A 21,317-nucleotide genomic window follows, 5' to 3' on the forward strand; every position below is an offset into this window, starting at 1 on the left:
CTGTGACTAGTGAATGTATGAATTTACTAGACATATTCAGTATAAATTTAAAATTACTGTGATACATGTAGAAAACTTTTATGTGAAATTAAAATGTTCATATATACTTAATTATAATTACACAAAATGTCTACATAAGTAAAAACAGGTAAACTAGCTAATTTGTCAATTTCTTTAACATACGCATTCGGGAAAACCTACTTTACTATAGAACAGACTTTCGGCTTTAACAGACACCTCCTCACCGAAGTTAATTCCTTATATCCAGGTTTTATTGTAGTTGACTCTAAATAAAGGAGTTTACCCTAGATAATGGGGGTGGGCCTCGTCCGATCAGTTGAAAGGCCTAAGAGCAAACCTTATGCTTTCCCTGAAGAAATTCTGCCTCAAGAATGTTTTCAACTTCAGCTCCTGCCTGAGTTTTCGACCTACCAGCCTGCCCCACAGTTTTCATAACTGCCATCCCCCACAATCATGTGATCCAGCTCTTTAAAACAAATCTCTGCTTTTTCTGTTTTGCTCTGAGAACCTTTACTGACCACCATCTCTTACACACAGACCTTTGGGAGATCCCCCCAAGTGCACTCATCTTCCTCATCCCAGGTTGAAAGAGCCTTAGAACTATTGCATCATGCCTCGTGGTTCAGCTCTATTATGAGTTAAACTAGAGGCCCAATGCACAAAATTCGCGCATGGGTAGGGTCCCTAGGCTTGGCCAGCAATCAGGGCCTATCTGTGGGCCTCCCCCTCCCCCCACCGCTAGCACCCGCCTTGGCTGACCTGGGGCCTGTGGGCTGGGGGCAGTTCCTGCATTGAGCATCTGCCCCCTGGTGGTCAGTGTGCATCGTAGTGACTGGTCGTTCCACCATTTGGTCGATTTGCATATTAGGCTTTTATTATATAGGATAAGCTATAGGAGTTTGCCCCACATGGAAATTTAAGCATCACGTAGGACATGACTTCTACAAGAAAATCATCTGAATTCCAAAAAACAAGTTTTTATCTAATATGCATATATATGTATACTTTTATATCTTCTTTATCTTTATAGTAAACTAAGTCCCTGAAGTATGTGTTACTGTCCTCATTAGATGTTTGAGAACACTAATGTTAAAAGGTGTTAAGGTAACTGGGCCAAAATTACATATCTCATAAGAAATTTAGATTTGGACCCAGATTTACCTGATTCTAAAATCTATGCTATATTCATTGCACCAAGCTCCTTCCATGCAGGTGAAAACCTACAGCAGTAAGAATTACATGGTGGAAAACATTCCACTTTCTTCTGTGCCACTTCCTTAGGTGCTGTGTGGAGAAGGATTTAAGCATCACCTGATATTTATTGAGGACTTATGTGCCGAGCTCTTGTTTTAAAGATTTCTAAAGTGAAATGTCTAGATTTAATTATACCTCATATCTATAGTTGGACTTTTCAAAATTCTGAGACATGCTATTACTAGTGATTTTTGTTGCAGACCATCTATTTTAGTTGTTGGATATTTAATTGTTTCCCCTTTTCCTAAATGATAAATGTTTCATGTTGACATTCAATATCTTATAAAGTAGAATAAAAGACATAATTGTTCTAAGGTGAATGAAAGTCTTTTTTTAAAAAACATTAGCGAGTTATTTTTGTTTTTTAAAAATATTTTGAACCCTATCACCCCTGCCCCCCAAGGCTGATATCCAAGACATGCAATGAATTCAACATAGTTAGTACTAACCTACCTAACAGACCCACTCCATCTGATCAGCATCTCTAATTCTGGCCAGAGTGTTCTCTGACTGTAGGATACAGGGGCCCATTCAGAAAGACACTTCTATCTGTCCTCAGGCTGAACATAGGGCGCTCTTAAGAAATATTCTTCTACACAAATACAATCAGTAAAAGTAATGGTAACTCAATTGAAGAAGTATTACTTTAGGATCTCAAAGCTATTCATTCAACAAGAACACATTAAGCATTTGCTTTACAGAAGGTACTTTGGGAGAAACGAAGATGAATAATATTGTCTCTGACTAATAATGAATGTGGCAGCACTCTGTGCTGGATGTTCTAAAAGCAGTGCTTTTCAAACCAATGGTTGCAATCAATTAGTGATTAGTGAAATCAATCCATTGGGTCTGAACAACATTATTTTTAATTAAATAGATTATAATAGAGAAAATGGAAAAGGCGATAGAGTACATGCATGCAGAGAGGTTAAGTATTTCCTTCAGCTGCATATGTGCATAGACTGGTTTCCAAAGTAAGATGTATTTCTTACTGTGAAATGTAGTCAAAAACTGTTTAAGAGCTATCACTCTAGAGAGAGAGAAAAAGATGAAAACAAAAGCCTTGATTTCAAGAAGTTTGCATCTTGCTGGGAAGATAAAGCTAATTCATAAACAGCAGAACCCTTTGTATAAAGCAACTAATGACTAAGGGATAAAAGCAATGTTGCTAATTTAATGTCCCAGTGGGATTAAGGCCTGGGAAAAATCACTGTGATAATGTATTACTCCTTCCTCCTTGAAAAGCTTTCTTCACTCAGCTTCTAGGGCAACACACTTCGTTGATCCTTCTCAGCCTGGTAACCGGTTCCTTCTTACCTGCCCATCTTCTGAGGCTGGATCAATGCCAAATGGGCACAGCTCTTGAGCCAGTTCTCTCTCTTCTGACACTCATTTCTCAGGTCACCTCATTCATTCTCAGAACTGTGGATGCCATGTGAAGGCCCTCATTTCTTTTTCCAGCCCAGATTGCCTGAACTCCCAGACTTGTATATTAAGGTCCCTATTCAACCTCTCTACGTAGATGTCTCATGGACATCTCAAACTTAATATGTCCCAAACTGAACTCCTAGTTCTTGCCCCACAGGCTGAGCCTCCCTTAGGCCTCCTCATATCAGCTAATGGGAATGCAATCTTTCCTGTTGATCAGACCAGAAACCTCAAAGTTATCCTTGACCCCTTTCTTTCTCTCAAGCCCATGTTCAAATCATCATTAAGAAACAGTTGGCCCTATCTTCTCTTGACCCCCATGCTAGCACCACTCCTCACCCTCAACTCTATTCTGGATTATCTCCTGAGCCTCCAAAATCTCCCTCCAATTCCACCCTTACTCTAGTCATTCTCAATTCAGCAACCTAAGTACTCCTTTTAGACTAGAATGTGTGACGTCTCTCATCAAACCTCAGATCTATTCCCATTTCACCCTGAGTAAGAGCCACAGTCCTTACAATGGCCTGCAAGGCCCATGTGATCTGGATCCCACACCAGTCATTACTCTGTACTCGCCTTCCTTCTCTTCTCACTCCACTCCACCCACCTGGCCTCTGCCTGTTAGCAATGCAGGCCTGTCTCCCCTGGGGACCTTCTCATTAACTCTTCTTTCTGCCTCGAGCACTCTCCCTATGATCTCAGGGCTAACGCCCTCCACCACCCATGTTCAATCTTTACTCACTGAGGTCTTCACTGACCATGCTCTCTAACCTTGCATGTCCCACACCCTCCCTTCTCCACATACACACTCTGCTTTCTTTTCCTCCATGGCACATATCATCATCTAACATACATGTTACTCATTTTATTAATGCCTGTTGTCCTTATTCCACAGGAAGGCAGATTTTTTCTGTTTATACATTGCTATATTCTTAGTATCTAAAGCAGCACCTACTTCAACAATAATATGCTTTTAAAATATTTTGAAAAGGTCATAAAACAAATGGTAGTTTAACTCCAGCTTAACCACTAAGTGAAGGAAGAGAATAGCATAATAAAGTTTTGTCTAAGAACCCTTACCTCAGCCCCTACAGTGAACGTGCCAGTTGGGACATTTCCTTTCAATGGGGCTTAAGCTGATTTGGAAATATGGGCCCAAAGAGCTAAGAGTATATCGCACTCCCCGCCGCACACTGGTGTGACAACTCCTGTTAGTTCTGCTTGTCATGCTGCCTAACCGTGGGTTGGAATATAGGATCAAAGTACAAACCTCGAGAGACAACTTCCTAGTGTGGTAATTGTTAAAATGGAATTGTGTGCTACCCGTGTGCATAAGGACTCCCTAAATAGTATGCCGTTCTTCCCAGATATCAAGGTCTAGATTCACATGATTTGAAAGATGATGGTTTTATTGCATTAGATTGACTAAGATTCATGAAGAATAGATTCTATTTTGGCCCATTTGAATGTAGTATCCTTTTAGGAATTGTGAATGTAACTTGGACTAAAAGCCCAAACAGCACCAAGACTGAGTAGTGATGATGAAAAGCAGGAAGTTTTGAGTTGTAGCTCTTCTTAAATATGTTATCTTTTTCTTTATAGATGCCAAGTAGCTAAGTTAATGATTCACTGAATTTATAGTAATAATTTATAGCCTCATTTGAGAAACTTAGTATCCCAAAATCAAGCAACGATAGAGAAACTAAAGAAAAATATTTGCTGAAATTTATTTTAAAATTCATAATTTTGGAATTAATTATTAATACTGGAGATGCTGGCATGATATTTTATAGACTGTAAACTAGCTGTACTATTTGTTCATAATAAGATTATCAGTCTTTACTAGTATGTTCTAAGGTAGTGGTTCTCAACCTTTCTAATGCTGCGACCCTTTAATACAGTTCCTCATGTTGTGGTGACCCCCAACCATAAAATTATTTTTGTTGCTACTTCATAACTGTAATTTTGCTATTGTTATGAATCGTAATGTAAATATCTGTGTTTTCCGATGGTCTTAGGCGACCCTGCTAGCGGTTCTCAACCTGTGGGTCGTGACATTACGATTCATAACAGTAGCAGAATTACAGTTATGAAGTAGCAACGAAAATAATTTTATGGTTGGGGGTCACCACAACATGAGGAACTGTATTAAAGGGTCGCGGCATTAGAAAGGTTGAGAACCACTGTTCTAAGGGAAATGATTCATACTCATAAGCATTTGATAAGTAGTGGGGTCTCACTCCTGCTGAGAGAGTTGTAAGATTTTGGCCAACACTGAAGTTTAGTTTTATGAATGGTATTTCTACATCTGGGTTTCCATTGACCGCAGGAGGAAGGTCACTAACCTTCTACCACATCTGTGCTTCTGAACACCAGACACAGAATTCTAGTTTGCCTCGGGGAATGTGCCTCAGAGAATGTGGTAGACAGACACCACACTGGTGACTACTGTAATGGAAAAACAGTTAGCCACTGCAAGCCAACAGACAGGCCTCTAACATGCCAGAAAGACGTGTTAAAAATGAACAGCTTCATTAAAAACTAAGAAAGGGCTCTAAATTAACGTATCTCCTATGTAGTCAGTAAAAAAAAGTGTAAGATATTCACCATAGACCTAAGCCTCTGTTGTTTTTATCTTGTACTCTTTTAGGATTTTTGTGTTCTTCCTGATATTTCACTAAAACTTATAACCAACTGTGATGTTGTGTGGACATTTTTTTAAAGTCTTTTGGTTCTTCCAAGCATCTTAACCTTCATTACTTGTTACAAATTTCAAAATATTATATAGTATTGTTATGTCCCAGCAACCTCACTCCTGAGTTTTATGTTTAATGAAAAATCATTGTTACTAAATTTTGAAACTTATAGACAGCAACCTGATATAAGGAAAAGAGCACAGAAATTGAGTGAGACAAACCTACCTTTCAATTGTATGGTTTTACTAGCTGTAAAATTTGGTGTAAATTATTTAATAAGCACTAAGTCTCAATGTTCTCACCTTTGCCATGGAATTAATAACAACATAGGGTTCTGGTATTCTGTGACATAATGTTTGTGCATTAGGGATTATACACGGATACCAGCAACCCTATTGATACAAGAAGTGAGAGAAAATATCTTTGTCCCAGCATTCTGAGGTCCAGAGGCACTTGCTGATTGAACAGGCTTGGGTCACAGGCTCAGCACTGAACTGAGCAGTGGAGCTGGGGATGCGATGTGCTGATTGGCTGAGCCCAACTCCTGTGTTACTCCTGAAATACCTGGGCCTTGAGTGGTGGGGAAGAAAGTTCCCCCAAAGCAAAATCACGGGGATGTGACTACAAGAACCAGAAGTGGGAGTGGGATAGCACAAACCACAGATGCCCACTACCATCAAAATACCTGGTGGGTGATGAATAAAATTCACTTTCCTTCCTGTCCCCTCATGATACCCGAGTGTAGTATCTTAGTTACTATTTCTTGATGTGGTATCACAAGGACATCTTCCCAACACTAGTGCCCCCTTTGATGTCAGCCATCACCTCAGGAGCATTTTCTACAGCCCCGAAGGCCCATGGATTCCCTCCCCTGTGAGGGTCACATGCCTTGCTCCTCTGCGTTGCGCCTGCAGTGCCATTTCTCAATGGCATCCTTGCACTTCACACACATACAGTCAACTCCCAAGGAACGGCGTTACCACCAGGGAAGAGGATTTCTAAGAACAAACTACCAACACAGTAGGTAATTCATAGGAACTAAATTTAGTGCTCAACTCAGCTTGACTTGCTTTGAAACCGTTTTTACTTTTTTTCTTCATCCATCCCCCAGAATTGCCTAATCCACTTAAAACTTATAAACCTCCTTGAGACTGTTTTATAAAAAGCTTTAAGTATTTACCTGGCACCTACTACAGTTCTGGATACGTCGAAGATACCGATACATGTCTGTGGGTGAGAGTAATTGCATAGGATCAGAGTGAACAAATCACCACTGCAGAGCACTATTTACAAAGTTCTGTTAAATAGCATTTAAAAATATTGTTTGGAGGGAGATGTGGCAAAGGTCATATGTCCTATTTTAAAAGAGGTGGGTATTTACTCTTGTCCTTAAAAGGTCATTTTCGAGCAATCTGAAGCAATTTAAGATTTACACCAGCTTCGTTCTTCAAGGGGAGTTAGAAAGGGCGGTTACCAGGGAAATCTGATCGGAAAACATCAATCTGCATGCTGCGTAATTGTAATTTTCCTATTCTTGCTCTTTTTTTTTTCTGCTTTTGCTATGAGAAGAGTAAGCTAAAAAGGCTACAGGGACATTTTTGCCAAGTCGCATTTGTCAAGTTGAAAGCTGTGTGGAGCAGAAAAGCAGTTCTCCCCGCTGCAAAGAAGATGCAAAGGAGCCGAGTGAGTAGGGAATCTGAGAGCTCACTAAAAGTGCTTAGAAGGCCCATACATTAAAGCCATTTCTGAGAAAAGTGGTAGGCAGGAACTGGAATCCAGGGCAAAGGCTCTACCAAATGCTGAAAAACCGGGGGTGCTTGGAGGCCCCAAAGTTACCCTTGAAAGGTGTGGCTCTCCAGTAAGTTTTCTGATTCCCCCCAAACTGTCCCTTTGTGTTTAAGCAGTAACTGATAAGACCTTCAGTAAGTATGCCACAAAACGGTGACATGGCAAACACTGTTTTACTTCATAATTATTGTAAACATTTATTATTTTAAACCCTTTATCAGTGCTAGAAAGTAAGTGACAAGATCATATTTATGCTTATTTTATTAATTGAATTTTTTTTAAAAAAAAAAAAAACAGGTGAGTGGTGCACTCCCTTTTTTTAGTTTATTTTTTCATTCACTCAGTCAACATACATTCATCAGAGGCAGGGTAACATTACTTAAAACTTTGTGACTGGCAAATGTGGACTCCTACTCATGATTATGACCTTGGGCAAGTCATTTTAGCTTTTCGAGTCTCAGTTTTACAGCAGTAATGCCTATTTCATAGGGCTGCTGGAAGGATTAAAATCAAGTGACATAAGTACCAGTTCCAGCCCTTTGAGGTTATTCCATAAATGTCATTTTATTCCATAAATATCCGGTCCTTGCCTCTCCTTTCATAAATACATTTTTTCCTCCTCAGCGTTACCCTTCCCCAAGTTCAGGAAAGGCCTGGTAGGTTGACTCCCCTTGGCCCTAGCCAAGCACCTCATGGATCTGGTTACTTTCATTGGCATACTCTACGCCTGGGGAGACAGCTGCTGAGGGGTAGTCTTGCCAATATGAACCTATACCTGACTTTCACCATTTCAGTCACTGCTCTTCCCTGCTATGTTGCCTTTATTTCTCCTTAATCAGTCAAATGCCTGAGTCCTTTCTCTCAGCCTCTTTGATTCCTGATGAACTAGAACTTTGCTTTAAATCCCACCCCAGTCTTAGGGTGATCAGTTTTCTTCCCAATTCCCTACACTGCGGAGCGGCTCACAGAATGGCACTGGCCTCCCTGGTATTTGTCAGGACATACGTTCCATTTCAGCTGTCCCGGCGTTCTAAGTGTCTTCATTCCTTTTGTGGCTCTCAGATTTCCCAAAATCTCACACATTTTCATTACTCCAGACCTCACCATCCAACTTCCCATCCTGAGATAATCCGATCTTCAGAAGTCACTCACACATGGCTCACCCCCCAGCCACCGTCCCTCAGACCATCATCAGCACAGAATGTCTGACTCTATCTACATCCAGTTACACTTTATGCCTTCAGCCCAAAGCGGGACTCAAACCATGTGTGCTTTGAAGGAGCCTTTTAAAGGCAAGTCTTCCCATGTCTGAAATAGTATTTCTCATAAGTTTTTATTTCAAAGCATGTAATTCTTATTTATTTTATTGTTTTTTTCCTCCAGAAAGACCTTTAAACACCAAATAGTTGTTTTCTTATCTGAAATGTCTTCTTTAGATGATCATAAAATAATAGTTATTACAAGATAGCTAAGATCTGAATATGGGTGAGAAACCCCTGGAATGTGTACAGCAGACCCAGCTTGGGCACAGTGCCACCTGGACTAACTCCTAACCTCTCTGGACCTCACTTTCTTTACTTGACAAACTGAAATTATAACACTTACTCTTCTTATCTTTCAAGGTAGTTATAAGAATCATGAAACATTATGTTGCATTTATACTTAATGTTTTTTGCAAAAGCATGCTATAGGTTAATGCTAATTATTACTATTAATTTTGTCACTGAGAACAGGAATATTAAGTTTATAATTACCGTCCCAGAATATGTCCATTTCTTGTTCTTAATTTTGCACATATTCTTTAAAGAGGTGTTTAATTGATTCTAATATCCTTTTTTTTAACATTTTAGCATCTTTTCTGAAAAATTGATTTGAGAGAGAGAGAGAAACCTGAAACTTGGGTATGTGCCCTGACCGGGAATCGAACCTACCACCTTTTGGTATACAGAATGATGCTCCAACCAACTGAGCCACACCAGCCAGAGCAACATTTTAGCATCTTTAATATTGAAATGTATCATACAACCTATGGCATATCAGAAATTAATTGGTGACATTCATTTCTTTCTTAGTGGTACAAAAAATATTGTGGGGTTTGCATTGGTATCTTAGAGTCAGTAAAATGTGGTATTTGAGCTTAGAGGAAGTTAAGGAAGGGTAAAAGTACTTTGTCTATCTAAATGAAAACTTTATTAAGCAAGTGGCAATAGGACCACCCCACCCCCCAAAAAATCAGCAAAGTGTTTGAAGCATTCAGATAGAAGGTATTGCCTTGAATTATATCTTCTAAGGTTCCCTATGGGAAATATATTTTAAGGACCTCCAGCTTGTTATAGCTTAGGCCAGTGGTCGGCAAACTCATTAGTCAACAGAGCCAAATATCAACAGTACAACGATTGAAATTTCTTTTGAGAGCCAATTTTTTTAAACTTAAACTTCTTCTAACACCACTTCTTCAAAATAGACTCACCAGGCCTTGGTATTTTGTGGAAGAGCCACACTCAAGGGGCCAAAGAGCCGCATGTGGCTCGCGAGCCGCGGTTTGCCGACCACTGGCTTAGGCTCACAGGTCTCCTAGAACTAGTGTGATCCTGATTCAACTGAGTTGGGGCAAGCCTAAGGAGGGAAATATGGCTGCTCCAAAAGAGAGTCCACTTCCAAAGGTCTTAGAAGAAAGATAAATACATTTTTGTGCCTGAGGGCCAAGTTGGGAGAACCAACTATTACTATAGAAGATAGATATATAGATGAAATGTTTATATTTATAATATTTATAGTTTTCTTATATGTGCAATTTTTCTATTTTTACATAGGGTTACATATATATTCTATTTGCATTTATAATCTCATGCTAGAATATCTACTTTAGTGATTAGAAGTTTGTCAGTTAAAATGCCACTGCTTTTTAACTTACAAGGTGGTACAGCTGGCCATACTTAACATGTAGACATGAAGAGACAGATTTCTGATCTTTATTCTCAGATTTGTATGGTGCTTTGAAGTTAACAAGTATGTACACATTATCCATATTCATTAAACATCTGTTATCATCCCCATTTTACAGATGGAAAGACTGAATCAAAGAGATGAAGTGACTTATCCAAGGTCAGATGCAGTGAGTGAAAGCAAAGCAGGTGTTGGAATTCATTCAGTGTCACGTGGTCTGTTTCTGGCACTATCCTAGGCCCTAGAAAGAGCAGGATAAACAGCAAGAAGCTTGCCCCCTTTACTTTTTCCAACCTCTTCCTCCTGACTTCTGAGACTAAGAGCTGTCCAGAATAGAACTGTCATGAAGCCCAGAGCCTCTGTGCCCCAGCTGTTGGCCTTGACAGTCCTCATACCTATGGAATGCATAGGTCTCAGCTCCAGGTTTCTAAAAAATACAAATACCAAAGTAGTTCCCATGGAGGTTTCTTCTTCCCAAGGTTTCTGCCTTGTGAACCAGAAGAAGGCATTTGAGATCTGATCACCTGGAAGCCAGGCAAGCTAAGTCACCCAAGGAAGCAGGTTCCCCCTTAGTCCTCCAGGATAGAGATGAGTCCCAGGGCAAAGATCTGTGCAGTCCTTCCTGATGGGGACTTTCCCTTAAAAATGATGGGAATAGACAATACATTAGGAATTCAAGTTTCTGATTACTCTATTTCAATTATTTCTGCCGCTCCATTACCAGAGAAAATCAAACACGGCATCAGACCTCTTGGAAAGCCAATGTCATCCATCATCAGGGAGCATCTGTATGCTCGGTGCCATGCTGCGTGCTGGGAGTCATGCACAACTCCCATAACACAGGCCTTCCCTGAGCACTTCCTGTGTGCCTGTGGGCATTACCTCATGTAATCCACAACTAACTCTGTGCAGGGGAGAATGAACCAGGAAATTGAGACATAGAGGACTTAATTAACTTGACCATGAAAGTACCCTGTTACTGGCCCAGCAGGAATTCAAAACTGGGCAGTCTAACTGCATAGCCCACAAACTGACCCTTCAGCAATGCTGCTCCCCCAAGTTCAGGGAGTTTACTGAATATTTGGAGAGATGACACAAAAACACAAACAAGTAGTGTATACAAATGCCAAAGAACTCAGATGGAACATGTGGATCTGGTTTGGGCCACACAATCTCCATCACAACTCTGCCCTTGTACTTGGAAACCAGCCAAGGTCAATATGTTATGAATGGGCATGGCCATATGCCAATAAAACTTTATTTACAAATAAATGGCATGCTGGAGTTAGTCTGTGAGGTACAGTTTGCTGACCCTTATGTAGATGATCTATGCCATAGATTTCACAATGGAGATCAGTTTAGACTGGAGCAGTTGGTGGGAGCTACGGGAATTAAGCCTTGAAGAGAAATTTAGGGGGCGCTTCGGAGGACCTATGAGACCTGCCCTGCCCCTTCTTGCTCCCTGGGCTCTGGCCAGCTGGCATATGTTTCCTAGGCTTTGGTTACACCAAGCTTATTCCTACTCTAGAGATTTCTCCCTGGCTGATCCCTCTGCCTGGAAGTCCTTCCCCGAGCTTTCCTCAAGGCATTTATGGTTTCAGAAATTACCTTGTTCGTGTATTGTGTACTTGTCTATTATCTGTCTCTTGCTGTTCTCTTTATAGAATGTAAGCTCAATAACATGGGATCAACATTGGTACTGTTCACTGCTGTATATTCCTGGCACGCAGACAATGGCCAGAAAATTAACACGCAAAAAATACTTGCAAGGGTAAATGAAAAGAGGGGAGAGAGGCAAAGGAGAGAAAGGGAAGGAGACTTAGGAAATGTAAGCAGGCCTCATGTTGTGTTTAATTTTTCCTTGTTCTGTGACTGAATAGACTGTAGCTGTCATTTGAGTGGCTATCACTCAGTGCCCATGACTCTCTTTCAGTTAATAAAACATCCTCATCCTGTAATAAGAGAATGATAGCACTGATTGTGGCCATTCCTTGGTCAGAGGTAGGTCTTCTGTACTTCTGAATGATGACATGCGGTTTAAGTTACAGACTGGCTATCATCGAAAATAGAAATATCCATACTAATCTTCATTTCATTTTATAAAAAATAAAGCTCTCCATTTGTATTTTAATACTTAAACATATGCATAAACTATTGTCAAACTTAGCCTTTATTACACATATGTTATTACCGGGTTTTGTTGGATCCAACCACCTCCAACACTGGTGCAGACAAGCAGAACAGCGGGCCAGGCTGCTTTTCTATCTGCTGCAGCTTCCTCCTCTTACCGACTTTCATTTCTTTAAACTGCTGGGACTAGTAATAATAAAGGTTTTCGCAGGCAGTTGCAAGGTTAAATTTTTTTTATTTCCCTAAATCTTTTTTCCCTGTGCAACTGAAGCAGGAAGACATAGCAACCTTTGACTAGATCACAATAGTAGCTGTAACCATGAGTCTCCTTTCTTTTCAATCAAAAGGGGATAATATTTCATGCTCCAGACACCTTACAAATTTGTATGCTTCTTTGAAAACTATGTACCCAACCACTGTCTTCCCTTTTACTTTAGAATGTAAGAGACTCAGAATAAAAACTTTGGTGCAATTATAACAATTTTGCTGACTCTTAAACTTCAGCAACAGTATTTTTCTTCTCCAAGGTCTTTATTTTCGTTTTTGTTGTTTTGTTTTTACATTTTTCCTAGAACTGATTTCTGCATTTTTATATATAATCGTGTTCTAAGCTATCTTTAGGTGTATAAATAACATATTAATTTTTAAATTCCATTCCAGTGTAAGTCACTTACATACAACTTTTTAGCTGTAGTCATTTGAAAATGATGTTTAATTGAAAGATATACCAATTAAATACTACCCAGCTGATTCCTTTCTCAATAATCACAGCCTGTTTCTAGTCCAAGTCTAAGTTTCGGCCATAAACTGATTTTGGAGAAAACACCTAATCAGAAATGTCCCATGTTTTGTTTCATAAGTGATATGAGCTAATATGGCATTAGTCTCTGCCATATTCTAGAGGGTAATGCCTATGAACTGCGCATCAATACTGAGAAATGGCAATGTCGTGGGCCCTCAGCTGTACTAACTTAATTTATAAAATTTAACTGCTAAGTCAACAATGAGGTTCTGAACATGATCATATCTTTGCAGTGAGTCATCTGCCAATTGAAAGGAAAAACAAGACTGTTCTCAGCATTTATAATTTCCCTAAGAAATGTCCCCTGTTGCTATAGAGACACTGATGCTTTTTAGCTAAAAAAGTAAAAACTCTACACTGTTACTACCATAAGTGATAAATGGCAAATGCATCAGATGTGATGGATTACGAAGGTGCCATGGGACTATAAGTGTTAGGTTCCCTAAGTACTACTGATAGTACTGATCATAGCCGAGAGACAGCATCAAACAGTGATCAAGTGCAAGGCCCAGGAGCTGTGAGCTGGAACCCTGCCCTTCATGGCTGGGACTTTGAGTCAGTTACAGGACCTCAGTTTCGTCATTTGTAAAATGAGGATAATTAATAATACTACCCTTTCGCTGTGTGGATCCAATGGGTTAACATTTATAAAACATTTAGAACAGTGCCTGCATATGGAAAGCATGCTTTAAGAATTTAATAAAATAAACAAGCTGCACAGTGAAACTTAATCGTACTTTTTTAGTCTTTTCAGGATTAGAACTTATAAACAACTGTTTTCAGATCCATGAATAGTAGTAACTCTTTAATCTGATTTTTCTAGATGTAAGCTTTCAAATTATATGGTCAAATTCATAACTTAAAGGAGAAAGAAGTGGAACATCTATTCTCACTTCTTAGAATCTGTATAACATTTAGAAATCTATGTATAATACCTGTATGTAACATTGTAGACAATTTTCTTAACACTTAAGTGTTAAGATTCATATGTTGGGAGTAAGTAAATTCTGATCTTTTGTGTTAAACAAAATGCTTTAGATACCAGTGCTGCCATTTAGTAGCTATGTGTTCTTTGGCAAATTTCTTAAGCTATCTGAGCTCCTGCTTCTCATCCCAGAAACGCTGAAAAAATGCAGAGTTGTTGTATTAATAAAATAAGACCCTATAAACAAATTGCTTAGCATAATTAAATGTTAGTAATGAATCACTGTATTATCTAATGGATAATCAGTAAATGTTTAGCATCAAAATATTAAATACCTTTTTAAGTTCGCATTGCAAATTGGGCCAGTTTCCATTTATGGCGCCATACCTTAAACTTGTTAACATGTTGGTTTGGAATGGTTCTCAAATTTATTTATGCTTTGTCTTCTCATCTCTGCTGTAAACATGTTGAGGGCAAGAACCAGTCTCCCCCTTCTTTTTAAATTAAGCCCTGTGCGCTGTAGGCTGTTACTTCTTAATGTGTATAAAGAGTGGTAATTATGTATGTCTTTTACCAAGTGGAGGAAGAATGAGAACCTAAGTTGAGTCCATGTTGAAGTGGAAAATCTAAGAGCAACCGAAGAAAAGTCATAAAGAAGCTCTCTATATTGTAGTGTAGTGCTCTGCTGAACTCAGAGGGAATGGCTGTAGAATGTACTGAGAACATTATCTTGTGTGGTACCCACAATTAGGGACTTAGAATAGGATCCAGCAAAGCAAGAGGAAAAGAACAATTCAGATAAGTATAGTAATAGCTATCCCAGGTAAGTAGAGAAACTCTTTAAGAGGTACTGGTGGTGGTGGTAGTGGTGGTGGTGGTGGTAGCGTGTGTGTGTGTGTGTGTGTGTGTGTGTGTGTGTGTGTGTGTGTAGATCAAGAATAATTTAAAGTAAGAAAATACCACTAGCTTTCATGAGGAGGTCATTGGTAACCTTGAATTTGGAGGCTGAATCCAAATTAAGAGGGTTCAGAATGAACAGGTGATTGGGAAGTCTGTGCAGCTGGTATACTAGTAGACCACTGGTTGAGGAAGAAGAAAGATCGGATATGAGATAGTAGAGTTGAGGGGTTCAAGGAACATGTCAAAAAAACTTTTTTTAATTTTAAATGACAGTTGAAAACAAATAGTTGAAAAACTCTAATAAAACCAATCTCCTTTCCAATGGCATTCTTATGCCTGACTCAATTATTCTCAGCATGAAAACTGAGAGGTACAAGTAAATCTGAGCCAATGATATTCATTTTTCCTAATACACAGGTTGTTTTAAAGATTCAGACATGGATTTCCATGTATTCAAACTATTTTCAAACCAGTTATAGTAAAACACCATTATTGAAAAGTTAACGTCTAAAGTTTTCGGGTCAGAGCCCCCAAAAACAAAAGGAAAATGTAGGGTTTTATAAAAAATGAATCATCTCTTTTATATCTGAATAGGTTCCTCAAGATGAATGGACAGGGTATACCCCTCGAGGTAAAGACGATGAAATTCCATGCCGGAGAATGCGGAGTGGCAGCTATATCAAAGCCATGGGAGACGAAGACAGTGGTGACTCGGACACAAGTCCCAAGCCGTCTCCCAAAGTTGCTGCACGAAGAGAAAGCTATCTCAAGGCTACTCAGCCATCCCTTACAGAACTCACCACTCTCAAGTAAGTGTTTCTAACACTATACGTCTGGTAGTCCAGCTCCTTGCATTATTATTACCTAGGATCAGATTGTGTGATGCCTAGAATAAATGGGACAGGAAACATTCTATACATGGAGCAATGTGATACATTGACTGGTCTATTGATTTTGACACTGGGTTTGACTTGCTTTCAAAGACATGGGCATCCAGGTGTACTATGCATGGATATAAGCTGAATCCCCAATCTCCAAGATGAAGAGTTTGAAATAATCCAGACTGGCTTCTGGAAGAAATTAAGATTTCTGGTTAATGAGAAGATCCATGTATCCCAACTCTTGGACATTGGTTTAACCACTAAGTCTATGAGGAATCTCTTCCTTACAAGACCCTTCAACTTTTCAGATAATTGAGTAATATAAGAGATCAGATTATATTGGAGAAGCTTATAGAATATGGTCATGTTTTAAAATTGGTTGATATGTGAAGGCTCTTGATATACATTTTTAAATTTGGTCACTCAATATATTTTGTAAGACCTTAAATGTTTTTTTGTTTTGAAAAATATGATATAAGTAATATTTACCTCCAGTTGTGCCCTTTGTAAACAGAGAAGAGCTTTACAAAATAAACTACTGAAATTGAAATTTTAATTTTTAATTTTATTTATAGAAGTAAATCCAAGCTTGGAACACAGCATCATGCAGCTCATCATTTGGACCTAAATAATATATTATGGATAATTTGGGTTTCTTAAGTGCCTTTGATTACATGTTTTGAGGAAATACATACTGCTATTCATGCATTTATATATACTACAAAATAAGATATTAAAAGACAATAAATAAAACATAAATTTTCCCAAAGGAAAATAAACTATACTATGACCTAGGACATTGAAAAGCAACCAACTGTTATATGATGGAAATTTATTTAAATAGCATGTTACATTGTATGTTACATTATATACAGGGAGAGTTCCCTCATCAACATTTTTTCAAGGGATCATGTGAAACCACTATGGATCATTTCAATAAAAAAAACTTATAACCAATGACATGAGTAAACCATCCCAAGAAAGGAAGCGTTTCTTCCTTTCCTTTGGCTTCCAGTTGCCCTGCTCCTTGCCTTTATTTCTGCAAGTATTCATTTCCTAGGCGGGCCATACTACGACCTTGGTGGCTTGAAACTATAAAAGTTTATTATTTCACAGTTCTGAAAACTAGAAGTGTGAAGTCAAGGTGTCAGCATAGCCTCACTCCTAAAACCTGCAGAGGGCAATCTTTCCTGGCCTCTTCCAAGCTTCTGTTCTTAACCTGTTATCCTTGGCATTCCTTGGCTTGTAGCTGCAGCACTTTGATCTCTGCCTCTGTCACCAAGTGGCTATCTTCTTATGACACCGGTGACATTGGGTTGGGACCCTCCCTAGTGACCTTATCTTAACTTGATTAAACTGCAAAGACCATATTTCCAAGTAAGGTCACATTCACAGGTATTGGGAGTTAGGACTTTGACATATCTATGTGAGGAACACAATTCAACCCATAACAAACACTGCCACACAAGGGGAAAATTGATTATGGAAATGAAAAACAGAAACAGGTATTCATTGTACTCAGGCACAGCTCTCAGAAGCTCATAAAATTAAATATACTCAGTGTGAAAAGAACTGGATATGTAATAAAGGCAGTGGACCAAGGTAGAATGAAATGGGGATAGCTCAGGACCCTTCTGGCAAATATTTCCTAAGTATCTCTCCAGTAGAGATAGTCATAGACATGGCATTGACATCTTCCAAAAGATGCAAAAGAAGGAAAGCTTTGGGCAAGAAAGTCACTTGGAACTTCAAGATATCAGTTTCCTAATATGAAAACCAAGTCGTGGGACTCTCCAACCTCCAGAGACCCATTCACCTCCTTAGCATCCCGTTAGTTTACCTATAGGGATGCATTGTCACATCAGCTGAATGACACATTAGGTCTTGGGGGATGAAATACAGTGATTGCTGCTGTTCAGAGTGGTACCCAGGCATGAGGAGAACAGAAAGGAGTAGAGCCATAAGAAACGTGAGGAGGCCAGGGACAGGGGTATGTGCAGAAATCAAGTTCACAATTGTACCTTGGCGCCACTCTCCTCAGAGCTTGGGAGCTGTGAGAAATCAGCTCCCAGGTCACTGGAACTTGTTCTTTTTCATTTTGTCTTCTACATAATATCTCTTTTTAATGCAACTAGCATATGTTTATTTCACTGCTCACAAGCTTTAAGAGTAAAAAGAGACCAATACACAGACAGTGGCTAAGCTGATAGTAGAGAGGGTCAGCACTTCAGACAATGAAGTTAGTCAATGAGCAAAGTCAGTGACTTCTACTTTCTTCCTCTAAGCCTATAGAAACTTAAAATAATAGCCATTTTACTAGAGGACACCTCTTAAATTGAAATACCTTTTCTTGATTGCCTATTCTTTAGCAGGCAAGACAGCATCTGACCATTCTAATATGTCTTTCATTTCTAAGCTACCATCCCATTCCCCAGACTTATTTCTCATAGTTATATTTATCTCCATCCATTTCTTCCTCACCTGCGTTAGGAGCTCCATCTCTCATTGCAGTCTGCATATTAAGCTTCCATCATACTCAAATACATATGATTATTAGTGATTTCTAGTTTAATAGGATTTGTAGAGATACAGAAGAAAAGGAAATACACTGTGAAGGCAAAAATTGGGATATGGCATCACTCATAATTAATGCTGTCTTTTATTCCTTGATAATGTTTTGACTGGAGATAATTACTTTTCTAGAAGTTTGAAGCATTTAGTTCCTCATAAGAAAAAAAAAATCCCCATATTCTGGAATTCTGGTTCTCCAAAAAAGAAGCTATATTTTTGTTCCTACTGCTCTGACATTTAAGTCAATTTTTCCTCCTTCCTCCTCAGCAATTCACAGCTTTAGGGATGAATCATAGCCATGAACCAAGATAACTAAAATTAGCCAAGTGAGATTGGGGCAACATTTTGTTTGAGGTTTTCAACTACCATCTTCTCAGAAATGTTGGAGAGAAGGCACTCCTACACTCTCTTACATTGCTTTTCTCTTTTCTTTTTCCTTTGCTATTTTCCAAAGGCATCTTGAGGGTTTACTTATGAGGATGGTTTTCATCAGCTACTTACTGTTGTTGCATTTTGAGATATATAAGGCCAAAGGTCAGCTGAACATTCTAGAGTCAGAGGCAGCCTTGAGACAGTGAACTCCATCTCTGTGCTGTCAAACTCCCGTAGCTACTCTCCGAGACCCATTATTTCTTTCACTCCCTTCTCTTCTTCCACAGCCGCAATAAGTCCCTACCCCTCACCCCTAGCCTTCCTTTTTCGTTAGTAGCTAACAATAAACATGAAATGACATATCACCCAAGAATATTAATATTTTAAAAAATACCTTTGGAATGTTTAATAGTCAATTCTCAGGCAAGGAAGGGAGAGATTTGGGGGCCAGAGTTCCAGCTTGGCTCTGATAAAGGATTTAACTCTTTTCCTTGGATTTGTTATGATATGCCATTTATTCTGGAATTGAGACTACTGCCTGCTATCGTGATTAGTTAAAACCATATCCAAATCTTATCTAGGACATTTTTGTGGGTGTGTGTGTTTTTTTTCAATATATTGTGAAAAGGAAGAATTTTTTAAAATAACATTTGTGAGCTGTCATTTAAAAGATTCTAAAGCTAAATTTAAATGTCCATTAATCCAAGGCAAATAACACCTTAAAATCTCTTCATTCTTCTTTATCCTTCATCCAAGCATGAAGGAAACTTTCCTCCTGGGAGAAACAGTCTCTGACACCACAGACTTGCAAACGCCTCTGAAATTGGCGAGAAGGCCCCCAGGCTTCTGTGCATGTTTGGCTCTGGAGAGCACCAATCAGGGTGCCTAACACTTTTGACAAAGTGTCTAACAAAAGGCTTCCGGAAGGTTTATTTTTCCATTCTAAATGCCTTGGAGGCAGATAGTTTTTCATTTTCAGAATCGATAATTCTCGATTAATCTCATTCTCTCCCTGATGCGACACGTTTTAAAAAATATAATAAGTTAGTGAGATACTAAATAGCTCTGTGGCTTTTGGCAACTGGATTAATGTCTCTGTGCTCCCCGACCCCAATTAAATGAGATGCTTGGGCTGTTCGTGTGGATGGCACCACCTAGAAGGCTCCCATCACAGCTCTCCCAACCAGGTCAGGGACAGACAGCAGTAGCCTATCTCAGCACCCTTCCCACTGAGCAGCTTCCCACTGGGGCCCAGAACTCCTCCCAACACAGTACTAGAGCCACGGCTTCTCTTTGGCCAGCCACTCCCGGTGCTATCCTTGTCTGCATGGTCTCTGAGGCATCTGAAAGCACTTATGTGGACAGTTGTAAGGAGGAGGCACAGAAGAAGTCGTTTACTATTTAAAGACAAAAGGAAGTGGTATTGATAAGTGACCTAATTTGAGAAGAGATAGACAGGATGTTCTCTTTCCCCTTTAATTCTGGAGATTTAAAATGAGTCAGTTCTATAGCAAGAACCCAAACTGTAGAGTCTCTTTTTTGTAGCTTTCTAAGTTTATTTCTTCCCTTTTTCTCTCTAGACACACTGTGTCCTCTGCCGATTCCTCACATTCCACATGCCCCTTTTCCCCACCTAGGGCTCCTCCTGTTCTTTCTCTTCCCAGAAAAAGGATGGAGGAGGGGGAAGTGATATAAAGATGGGTGCATGAGGATTTTTTTCCCTGAGGGTGTATCTGAGTTCCCCATATTTAAGGACATAGCAATGTGTATCAGTCCACCTTTCTCCTTAGTGTATGAAATGTCTCTGTTTTTCTTTGTTCTCCACTTTCCCCAACTGTTTTGCCATTCCTCTCCACCTGTTTCTCAGTATAACTGTTACATATAATAGCAATGCTCCTTACAGTGGGCGGAAGAACAAATAACACAGTCCAGCACTACAAAATTGTGCATTTACATCTGCAGAAACAGACACTCAGGACAATTTCCCATCCTTCCCTTATCATGTATTTTCTTCTATTATCTTCTATTCACCCAACTCTCCCCACCCTTCCAACATAAGACATTTTTTACAAGTTTAAAACATGGAAACTCACTCACTTGCTCATAGACAAATTATCTAAATACCTTTCAACCCCCTGCTAGAAATAAGCCCAGTTAAAAACAAAACATACAAAACTGAAATGAGAAATTGCCTATTATATTCAGCCCCTAATTGCCATGCCTTGTTTTTAAAAACCTGGTCCTTCTTTAGGCATGAATAGCTTCCCGAATGAGATGGGTGTGGGTAATAATGTAGTCTGTACCCCATGCTGGCCTCTTGCTACGTAAGTGCTCTGTAGGAAAGCCAGTTCGGGAAGGAAACCTGTGTAGATTGAACTGTACCTACAAGGATCATGACCTCAGAGAGGAAAAAACTGCTTGTGCGTCTTTGAAGGAGGTGGGGGAAAATGAAAAATTCAGATTGGTTTAGAGAGAAGGAAACAGGAAAGAAAGATTTAAATTTGAATAAGGTTCTGAGTGCCTGACTGAGTGCTAACAGCTTTACATTTCTTTTTTGTTGTTGTTTTCCCATTTAATCACCACATGCCATTTCCCCCACTTTA

General features: G+C 39.3%; 1 protein-coding gene across 22 annotated transcripts in view; it reads left to right on the forward strand.

Moving 5' to 3' along the window:
• DLGAP1 (DLG associated protein 1) overlaps positions 1 to 21,317 on the forward strand; it is a gene marked incomplete at its 5' end in the record, with an annotated part of 693,962 nt that overhangs the window by 491,507 nt on the left and 181,138 nt on the right. For 17 of the 22 annotated variants that reach the window (XM_080685502.1, XM_080685519.1, XM_080685518.1 and 14 more), the window contains one exon: positions 15,485 to 15,699. In XM_080685502.1, coding sequence (XP_080541628.1) covers positions 15,485 to 15,699 — 215 coding nt within the window. Of the gene's footprint in view, positions 1 to 6,968; positions 7,083 to 15,484; positions 15,700 to 21,317 lie in introns of all 22 variants that reach the window. The other 5 variants (XM_080685521.1, XM_080685509.1, XM_080685522.1 and 2 more) reach the window with 1 other exon arrangement.

This window comes from Plecotus auritus (genome assembly GCF_963455305.1).
Source record: "Plecotus auritus genome assembly, chromosome: 8".
NCBI lineage: Eukaryota > Metazoa > Chordata > Mammalia > Chiroptera > Vespertilionidae > Plecotus > Plecotus auritus.